A 10949-nucleotide genomic window follows, 5' to 3' on the forward strand; every position below is an offset into this window, starting at 1 on the left:
AATCTTCCTTCTTCATCCTAAGTAGCTAAAAGCTAGGATTACAGCTGTGTAGTACCACTGCCCAGTTCCAACTGTTTTTCACATAAAATAATTTATATTTATGATAGAGACATAAAGAAAAGCATAGAAATGTTCTATGGCTGAGGATATGTCAGTGTGATAGTGCTTGATTAATATGCAAGGCCCTGGATTTGATCGCTAGTACCACATGAACACACATGGATCAAGTATAAATAAAACCATAGACAAAATTCTGCTGTATTATAGTTACTTGATAATTCAGAGACCTGGCTGCAAAGGATCCTCGGGTTTCTTCTGTAATTCATTATTAGTACTGAAGGAAGTCAAGGGTCTGAAGTTATTTGTGAAATCCTAAACTTGAACATGGAGAATGAACCCTCTTGGGTAATCAATGTGCCCTTTAATTTTGTTTCATATGTAGTAAGAAAAGGATGGCCTAAGTTCCAATTTTTACAACCCATAAAAATGAAAATAAAGCTAAGTATTTCCAAAGACTCAAGAAGAGAAATATTCATTCTTTAAAGTGACAAAGGTAGGAAGAAAAACAGTGCTAATAACAAACTATAGATTCATGTGAATTTCATTAGCAGTTTATTCTGAATAAATCACTTTATAATTACTGGAAAATGTTACTTTACTTAGCTATGTAATTAACAAATCAAATTATCGAGAAACAAAATGTCAATACAAAAAACTTAAGAAATTTACAAAGCTGTACAAAATAATTTAATAAACTAGACTGATACAGTCTGTAAGATCTCTTTGAGAGAGAGATAAATTCATGTACTTTTTTTAAGTGGGTAAAAGAATGGGTGTTTTAAGGCTTCTTTGAGAGTAATTCTTTTGGCTGGATCATACTCCAACATTTTATGAATAAGGTCAAAGAGAAGCTCATGTTCAGCATCCTGAGAGAGCATGAATTCCTGAAAGGAAAAGAAAAATATATTCAACAGCCTTTTCCACTACCATTTATTTCATTTTTCCATCAAGAACTGGAGAGTGGAACACAAGGCCCTGGATATTCAGTACTAGCATCAAAATAAATCTGTAACAAAAAAGAGGGGGAATGTCAAGTTTTGGATCATTTAAGCAACATCCCAAACTTACCTTCAGAGGTTTGCAGCGCCTTGAAACATATCTGCCAGCAGAACTATGTTCATCCCAGTCTAATCGGTCATGATGGAAATATTTACGTTTCCTAAAAAGAGTCAAGATCAATTTATTATTTATGTTGATATTGAAACTTTGAAAACATCTAGCAAAGGTGATTGGTTCTACCATTTACTACACTTTAGAAAGGTCAATGCTTTTAAGAGGTTTAAAATGTAGCGAAGGTACAGAGTTATCCACTCCCCACGAAAGTCATACTTAACTGAAAATCCATTAGTGTGATTTGTTTACTAAAGTTCTCATCCAAACAATTAACCAAGTTATAAAAAGGATGGCACTCCTTTTTTTTAGGTACTGGGGAACTCTTGGCCTTGTGCATACAAGATAAGCACCTACCCAACTGAGCTATATCCTCAGCCCCACAGCCCCGCTACCTCTTAATTAACTAAAACATACCTGGTTTTCTGTATCATATGTTTTGGTAGGGGTCCAAGAATCCTTTCCATCATTGCCAAGTGCTCCTTACTATCATGTGTCTTAAAAACAAAACAAAATATTGTTAACTATCTTTGCATACACATCGCACACTTTTCTCATTTAACATCAGTGTTAATTTTCTAAGTCAGGACATGAGTAGAAGGTACAACAAAGATGAGCGCCCAAAAATACTTTTCAGTGACTACATGGTGTGTTGTGTGTGTGTGTGAAAAACAACCCTGAATAACAACTTCCAATAGCTTGGCAATAACTTCCTCAAATGGACAGGGATAATCACTTATAAGAAGATGATATAAATCATCTTCTTATAAGTGATGATTTATAATTATATATAAATTATAATTTATATAATTATAATTTATATATCTTATAATTATATATAAACCTTAAATTATTCTTATAAATAGGCACTCTTCTAGTGTAAAACTACTGAAAAATCATTATAACTTACTGGAAATACTGTAAACCCAAGATAGTATTCAATAAGAATACATCCTATACTCCAGACATCACACGGTTGGGACCATCCTAGGGCTGCAAAACAAAGCACAATGTTAGGGGAGAAAAAACTTATTTCTTAAAGACATTAAAAGTCAATTAATGAAGAATTGGTATAAGTATACAATGTATACAACCAGAGATATGAAAAATTGTGCTCTATATGTGTGATAAGAATTATAATGCATTCTACTATCATATATGCAGTATAAAAAGTATTATTGGGAATTAAAATTTGCCTTCTTGTTTTTTGAGAAATATATAAAGGACTTCCATTATTCTGGGGGGAAAAAAAGGCAATTAATAACTGGGCATGGTGGCACACGCTGTAATCCCATTGCTGAAATGGGAGAATCACAATTTCAAAGCCAGCCTCAGCAATGGCGAGGTGCTAAGCAACTCAGTGAGACTCTGTATTTTGTAATACTGATTCTTAAAAAAAGATTTTTTTGAAAGTTCTATATTGAATAAGACCTAAATCTGAATTTTTACAACAGCTTCAAAATATACACGTTTTCAGAGCATAATTAACAAGTACTAACCTAAAATAACTTCAGGTGCTCTATAATGTCTTGTAGATACCAATGTACTGTGATGTTCATCATCATAGGTTGCACTGCCAAAATCTACAACTTTAATATCTGGATTTATTAAGGTACGTTCATCACGTTTCTGAAAATCATAAAATGATAGTTATGAAGACAAAATAAAAAAAAAACAAAAAATTCACCCTAAACTATGAAGATTATACATTGAAAACTTACCATTTTGGGATTATATACTTCTGTGTAGTCAGACTGCACAAATAAGATGTTTTCAGGCTTTAAATCTGTGTGAGTCAATTTATTGCTGTGCAAAACTGAAAATGAAACAAAAGTTTTACTGTAACCTGATAATAAAATAAAAAAAAAAAAAAAAAACTTGACCTCCCCAACTCTATAGTAAAAATCAGATGCATTTCCCGCATACTCAATCAATCAGTAAAATTTTAATCAGCTAGAAAAATAACCAGAGACTAAAAGGTACTACCCTTTTAAAAAAGTACCAACAGCACAAGGTTAATATTTTTAGGAAACAGTTAAACCAGTGTTCAATATAAACTATGTTGGATAATATCATTTGTCAAATTAAACATATGCTATAGACTTAACATCTTATAATCAAGTAAATCTTTACTACCTACCTACCAATTCGCCCTCTCTATTTGATAGGATCTCATCTTACCCAAGCTGCCCCAAACTCCTGGACTCAAGCTGACCTCCTGCCTCTCAATCTCCCTACTTTACCCAGCTCTCCTTTTTATTTTTAATTGACAATGAACTGTACATGTTTAGGTCTCGTTTTTTAAAAATCCAGACCAGTCTGGCATTGGTCTCAAACTCACAGCTTTTGGAAGACAGGTCAAGAACTTACAATTCACAGACTTGCATATCTGATATGCCATCTTCCTGATATGATCCAGTCGAAATGGCAGAAAACCATTTTCCTTAATGAAATCATAAGTACTAAGTCCCAGTAGTTCAAACACAATGCAAATGTGACCATGATGCTCAAACCACTCCAACATCTGGACACAGCGGCTGTAACATATGAAAAAAAGGGTGAGTATACCTTGCAGTTCAAATCTGCCTTGGACCATTTTCCAAATTTTACTTTACTACTTACAAAGTACTGTTGGGGTCTGTTGTATTTAAGTGTTCCAGAACTTGAATTTCTGAGCGAGCAGCTTCACAATATCTATCCACATTTTTAACTATTTTTACTGCTACATGTCTACCTCCCCTGTTAAGAGAAAAGAAATCTAAGTTAAAAAATGATAGATGTGCTTCAAACCTCAAAGGGCACCAAAAAGGAAATAATAAAAGATACATGTGATGTTCAATTTCAGTTTTCTATTATTCTCTTTTAACTAGTTTTAATCTGGCCTATTAAATTTTATTTTCTTAAACTTGTTGTTTAAGTACTCTATGATATGATTCAATATAAGCAACTATGGTCTTTGAACATAGTAGAATTAGTAATGCCAATACATACTAAATGACACAAACTTCTTTCATGAGATCACCATTCAGGACCAACTAACAATAAGAAAAGCTCTAATTTAACAAGTATGCGGTGATAATGCCACCTAAACTTGCATTCCAACTAAGACTCAAAACAAAAGTATATAAAGCAGTTTCTTCCTAAAGAAACTCACTCACCTGTCAAATTCTGAATTGGCTAGGTTATCAATAAGTTAGGATAAGGTGGCATAGCAAAGAATGCTAGGTCTCAGAACATTACCAAGTCTCCTTAAACTTAAAAGCTCTGCCATTTAGAAGGGGGAATATCACTGAGATGCTGGAAACTGAGCCCAGGCCTTGTGCATGCTAGGCAGACACTCTACCATTAAGCTACAATCCAGATGTCAAGAAAATAAATTTTAATTAGCAGTTTGAAGGATATATATATAATAATTAAATAATTATGATCCTAATACAGAAGAGTTATCAGCTCAGTCCTGGCTGTTATCATAATGAATCATGGCACTTTCTAAAAATGGAGGCTCCTAGTAAACCAAATACCTTGAAAAGATTTGAGACAAAAAAAAAAAAAGCTCCAAAATTCTAATGTAAAAACCAAGGCTGAGAAACACTATTATAAAAAGAGAAAAGGAGCAAGGAGGGGGAGCCATAACTATGCCTAGGAGGACAAACACATGAACACTTTTCAAAAACAAACTATGATCTCAGCCTGAACTAGAACCAAAAGCTGCATATATCCTTTTTCATTTTTAGTTATTGATGGACCTTTATATGTGGTGATGAGAATCAAACCCAGTGCCTCACATGTAAGGCAAGTGCTCTACCACTGAGCCACAACCCCATCTCTGCATACCCTTTTTTTCTGGTGCCGAGGACTAAACCCAGGAAAGCTACGCCAGCCCAGAAGCTGGATATAATACTAGCTACTTAAATACAACATAAATACAATATCTTTAGAAGTTTCTCATAAACAAGCCAAGATACCCCAGCCCAAACAGCTTAATGATATAAAGTACTTTTCTATACTGGCAAGCTTCTCAAGTATAATCCAAGCACAGGAAACTTACGCTTTATGATCGATACATTCCACAACTTTTCCAAAAGCCCCTTCACCTAAAGTATCAACAATTTCATCTAGGAGAGAGAAATGAATCTCAGTTACACCAAAAAGTGGAAACAAAGTACTTATCATAATAAATGCTATCAATGAAGATTATTCTAGTTCATGTTACTAATTTCCTTATTGCTAGATATTTATTTTATTGGTCAACACCACCAAAAAAATACAACTAGTTTTAGGTCTAATTTCATTGTTAGGCTAACTTCATTAACTTGATTTACTGCTCTGGAAGTTCTGCATAACATTAAATTTCTAAAGAAAGCAAAAACACAATCCCCCCCCACCAAAAGAAATGGAAAAACAAAATAAAAACAAGAAAATAGAGAAAGAAAAAAAAGATCTCCAAATCCCTGAAATCTTAATCTATATAGATTATACTATCTGAAAAGTTAATAAGTGTTGAAAAATATTCTATACATCTTGCACTTAGTACGTCTCCACTCTGACAGATCAGGTGACCCTCCTCATCATCCTCTACACTCCTGGTTCTTTTCCTTCGGTGACTCTTCTGGAAACGTCAAGTGGGCGGCACCAAGATCATCCAGCCAATCAATATACCCGAGTGAATTCAGGGCAGAATACGAAATTCATTCAGCGGGGAGATATTCAGGCATTCAGATACACGCCAGGCCACAAACGGTTGGCAGGAGCAATTTCAAATTCAGTCCCCAGAAATTCACAGGGCACATAGTTTATGTTAACAGGAGAAAAACATGGCAAGGAACAGATTTTCAGATAAGATACTCAAAGTGGTAAGGCAACAAAACATAAATACAATTGTTTTTCTTAAAAAAAAAAATGCTTAGTTGTAGCATTCACTGAAACACTGAAACATAATTTTAAGTTTCTAGTGTCCTAATTTAATGTTCCAAAATTGTAGGATGTAATATTTACTTGTTAAAGTAGACTGTGGCCAAATTAAGATTTCCTAGCTAATCTAAGAAAACAAATATCAGAACAGTAAATAAAACCAAAGTCCTAGTTTTGGGAAGAAAAAAGAATTGGTATACAAGGATAACATTACAGTATTTTAAATGTCATCTGAGCTATCACCAGATTAATACATAACCCATAAAGTTCAAATCTTTTATAGTTTGTTTAATGAAAGATTACAGAACATGCTTTGTTAGGAGAAAAAAGTACATCTAATCAATCACACAAAAATGTCTATTTTTTGTGATGTTTGAACTTATCAAGTCAAAGCAGAATTCTTGAAGTACTATAAAAAACCTTTCAGAATGTCTTGTTATTGCTTTTATGTTACCTTCACTATTTTCATTGAAATGACAATTAGAAGCCAACTAGTAAGTAAAATCTATTATTACAGAATTAAACATACTGCTTTTCTGGAATTTTATCCAACGTACAAATAGAAATAATCCTCCAAGTTAAAGCTGAGATGGCTTTATCTTAAACAGAATTTTCTCAAACACAAATTAAAGTTTTCCTGTTCCACATGGGAAATAAAATTTCCAAATGTTTTAAAACAGCTCATACCCCATGTGAGCGATGATGTGAAGTACTGTGCTGAATCCTGTGTTTACTTTTATAACTACTTCTTCCACTTCTACCAGAGGACTTGCTACTATGGTTCTGATATCTGCTTTCATGATCTCGATGGCGATGTCCAAGTTCACATCCTTGACTGTAGTCATTTCTGTACTCATCAATATAGCGTCGACTATGATAATCTTTCTCATTTATAGATCTGCTTTCCATGTAATAGCTAGAAAAAAAATATATTTTCTATTTTCTGCCAATACTAACCTTTGTTAAATTCCTAGTTAGCTTTTATTTTGAGGTGCTCATGCATGCTACTGCAAGAACTCCACTACTAGTTACAGCCCCAGGCCTACAGTTACCTCCCCCTCCAAACACGCAACTTTACACATTAGAAGCCATCAAAAATCTCACTGGAAGCAGGAATGGTAACCACAAGGTAACACTAGTTCTATCACCATAAAAATGTGGTTTTTATATTCAGACACCCTTCTTACCTATCAGATGTTTTAGAGTGATTGTATTTGCAATGCTTGTTCTCTCGACCACTGCTATATGATCTCTTCTTTCTCTTATGACTGCTACTGCTTCTCCATTTTCCATAATCCCAGTCCTTTTCATCCCAGTCAGGACAGTAAGTTCTCTTTGAGTGTCTCATCTACATAAAAGACAAAATCATCCCAGTTAGATTGTATCTAACACTGTAACTTTTTAAAAAAGAATATTTTTGGTTGTAATGGACACAGTGTATTTTATTTATTTATGTGGTGTTTGTTGAGAATGGAACCCAGGGCCTCAAACATGCTAGGCAAGCCCTCTATTACTGAGTCACAACCCCAGTCCTAACATCTTAACTTTTAACAATATATAATTCTTTACAAATTCACTGTTGTTACAACCTTTTAATCAGAAATTGCTAAAAAATTATTGCACTGTCCCATATTTTGAAGTTTGTGAACTTTACTCACAAGCATTCTGCATTGTCCATGTCATGCCCAGATTTATTTAAAGTTTGTGTATGGGAGGAGGCGTTGTAAGGGAATTTGAGGAACCCCAATTTAACTTTGCTAAAATTTTATTCGTGTCTCCAGTACAAGTACACATGCAAGCCAAGTGCGGTGGCCCGTTTGAGCCGCCGCCAAAAAGTGTATGAACACATACACACACACACACACAAAAAAAAACCCACATGTGTACATACACATACTAACAGAAACATGTATATATAAACACGTTTGCACATAAATACACAAACTGTGCACTCTATGCTCTTTCCTCCCTCGGGCTCCTAGTTCGGTTTCTCGGGCAGCACTAAGGGTAGAGCGCCTTCTATACTCTTTACGAGTCAACCAGACTTGAGACTGCCCTTATTCCACCAGGAGTCAACTATTTTTTTCCCCCTCCATTTGCTATGGACACTTCCGCCCACAGCAGGGCGACCTAGGAACATTCCAGAATCTCAAGCGGCGCCTCCCAGGGACAGTGCTAGGCCTGGCCTCCACCCCGCCGCCATCTTAGGACTCGGGCGGAGGCACCGCAGGCCGGAGCTCGGCGGGCCGCCGCCCTACCGAGCGGACCCTGACAGGGCGCGCGGCAGGCAAACACCGTCGCTACTCCCCGCAAACAGAAACTGGCAGCAAAGGATTCGATAGAGGGTACGAGCGCGCTGCCTTTATGGAGCTCTGGGGTGCGGGAATAGGAGGCAGCGAGTCGGACAACCGGCAAACAAAAAGAGGGCAGCCCCCGACATACAAGGAGGACGCCTAGTACACTCCCTCCACCGCCTCGCGTCTCACCGTCCTGCTGGAGACTCTAAGCCGAAGGAGACGAAGCTTGCAACGCGACCTCGGGAAGACACAGCTAATTGCGACGGGCACCGACCACAAAATGGAGCTGACAATCGCAGCGGCAGCCCTTGACCCAAAAACACCGATGACGTGGCAAAGGCGTCGGGGCCGCGGGGCAGGGCACGCATGCGCGAAGGGCGGGGCACGCGCGCGGCACTTTGCGCAGGCGCAAGGTGGTCTCTCGGATTCCAAGGAAAGGGGGTTAGAACCGGAGAGAAATCCAGTCCAAGCTCATTAAAAACTGGGATTTTGAACGCTAGTAAAGTGAGGGAAGCTGGATACAAAATAGCTCTGTTCTTTAACTGCAGCCATTAAAAGAACGCTTTACCACCAGCGTCAAATTAGCTCTGAATTAGTAATTGGCTTGGTTTGGGCTTTTGCTAAGATTCTAAAACCTGTTTAAAATTAGTTTCCTCAGTTTGGTCCCAGCATCGCAAACAAAACAGTTTTTAGTGGCTAGGCACCACACGCACTGAAATTGGGTTGGAAAGATTTTTCCTAAAATTTTAAAAGAAAGAATTGAGTGAGCAAGATCTTGTAGGAAAAGACTATAAACATTCAAGCATTTCAGCGTTACACCAGGCTTCTGTAGTGTTAAGACCAAGTGAACTGAAAAAAGGTATAAAAGAAAAATTATGAGAAAATATGAAGTGTAATTGTTGTCACTTTTAGGAATATTTAAAAACCCAGTCAAGGTGACCAAGCTGTAGGTGTGTAGCAATTGCTGCTCAGCTACTGCAATTTATTGTTAAAATGGATGTTTCTCTTCCTGCTCCTCCCTAATCTCTTATCTCCTCTCTAACCTCAAGGGGAAAGGGGATTACCTTTCACCCCCACCCCAGGCTGTTTTTTGTTCTAGAGCACAACCCCGCCCCCCATACACACAGGAAGGAAGTAATTCAGACTTTGGCATGGCACTTGAAGACCTCAGAAATTATTATCTCCTAAATTAATAAGTGAATTACAACTCCTAAAGGGAAATACCTGGAATGTACCCTTTGAATCACCTGTTTAAAAAGCCTCCTGTCCCAGATGATGGACAGCCTCTGGGACAGGAGTCCCTGTTTCTCCTTTGCTAGCAAAGCGATAAAACTTCTTTTTCATTTTTCTCAAAACCATGGCCTCATTATTGGACTGATATCTGGTACAAGGTCCAAGCTTTTAATAATAGAATGTGGTTCTTGACAAAATCAACAGAGCCTGGTAAATGGCTTTAATAGGTAAAAGCCTTGAATAGGTAAAAGCCCTATGGTAGACCTGAATGTTAGGAAAGCAGTTACCTGGTACAAACACTTAGTACCTGCCAGGAGCTTTACACCAATTATTTCACTTAATTCTCACAATGGTCTCAGGAAATATAACTTATGGATGAGAAAACTAAACTAAATAAACCTGGAGATGTTAACTTGTCTACAAGCACACAGTACTAGGACCAGCTATGTTGCAAACCCAGACCAGGACTCATGCTTTTAACCAGTTAGTGGCATTTTTCAATGTTTTCAAAGATCGGCTTTCAAAAAATGTCCCATGAGCAAATCAGTTGAAAAATGTTGAGCTTACTGTATTCTAAGTGAAGGACATGGAAAATAAACTCCAGGACACTTCCCCTTTCTACAGCTGTTCCCCCACCTGCCTTCCTGCCAGGTGTGTAGGGAGACTTCTGTGGTAAATGGGAGCTTTTGACATTCAGAAACCCAGGCCTCTGCTGAAAGGAAGGCAAGAAGGGAAAATGGGGAGAACATAAAAGGAAAGGGCACCTGACCCCTATCAGACTGAACTGGCTGTCTCCAGTACAACAGCCCCAGGGAACTTCCCTACCAGTCCTGTCCCATCCTAAATGAGCCCATCAAAAGTAACTGACCACCTCATCCCAGGACCAGGCCCTGCTAAACCCTGTAAAACTCAGACCCTTGTTGTAGCCTGTCACCATTTTCTCTCCTGAAAATGTGCCCCTCTGCTGCTTAATAAAAAGCATTGCTGATCCCCTTTTGGTTATTTTTGCTTCCACCAAGGGCTTTACTGTAAATCTAACGGCCAGAGAAAAATAGCAAATGCTGAGGGCCATTGCCAAGTAGGAATGACGCATCGAAATTTCCTTGCCAGCCAGACTGCGGCAAGCAAATAGATTGGCTTGTCTTTCTAGACCATCTCTTTACCTTGTTCCTCTCTTTCTAACAATGTAAAAAGTTCATGGAAGACAATATTTGTAGGTTATGGATTAATTACGGTACTAGTTTGTACTTAGGGTGTTAAAAAATGCTTGCATTTAATATAAGCTCAACATTTAAAATTGAATATCTATATGGGATAAAAAATTAAACAGAGGCAATA

At 37.3% G+C, this 10949-nt stretch overlaps 1 protein-coding gene across 3 annotated transcripts; it reads right to left on the reverse strand.

Moving 5' to 3' along the window:
• Positions 1-595: 595 nt before the first annotated feature.
• Positions 596-8725, reverse strand: Clk1 (CDC like kinase 1). 3 transcript variants are annotated; one of them, XM_005338893.5, is made up of 13 exons: positions 8568-8725; positions 7269-7429; positions 6769-6997; positions 5689-5779; positions 5219-5285; positions 3793-3909; positions 3541-3707; positions 2892-2986; positions 2670-2799; positions 2081-2163; positions 1588-1667; positions 1129-1219; positions 596-944 (listed from the first exon to the last, which is right to left on the reverse strand). In XM_005338893.5, exons 2-13 carry the CDS (start codon positions 7427-7429, stop codon positions 801-803), a joined length of 1455 nt encoding a protein of 484 aa, XP_005338950.2. In that variant the 5' UTR covers positions 8568-8725; the 3' UTR covers positions 596-800. The 3 variants fall into 3 exon arrangements, with proteins under 3 accessions (XP_005338950.2, XP_013220043.2, XP_077873963.1); XM_013364589.4 differs by lacking the exons at positions 5689-5779; positions 6769-6997; positions 8568-8725 and having other exon boundaries at positions 7269-7402; XM_078017837.1 differs by lacking the exons at positions 5689-5779; positions 7269-7429; positions 8568-8725 and having other exon boundaries at positions 6769-6909.
• Between the last annotated feature and the right edge of the window lie 2224 nt (positions 8726-10949).

Source organism: Ictidomys tridecemlineatus, chromosome 7 (assembly GCF_052094955.1).
Source record: "Ictidomys tridecemlineatus isolate mIctTri1 chromosome 7, mIctTri1.hap1, whole genome shotgun sequence".
Taxonomy (NCBI): domain Eukaryota; kingdom Metazoa; phylum Chordata; class Mammalia; order Rodentia; family Sciuridae; genus Ictidomys; species Ictidomys tridecemlineatus.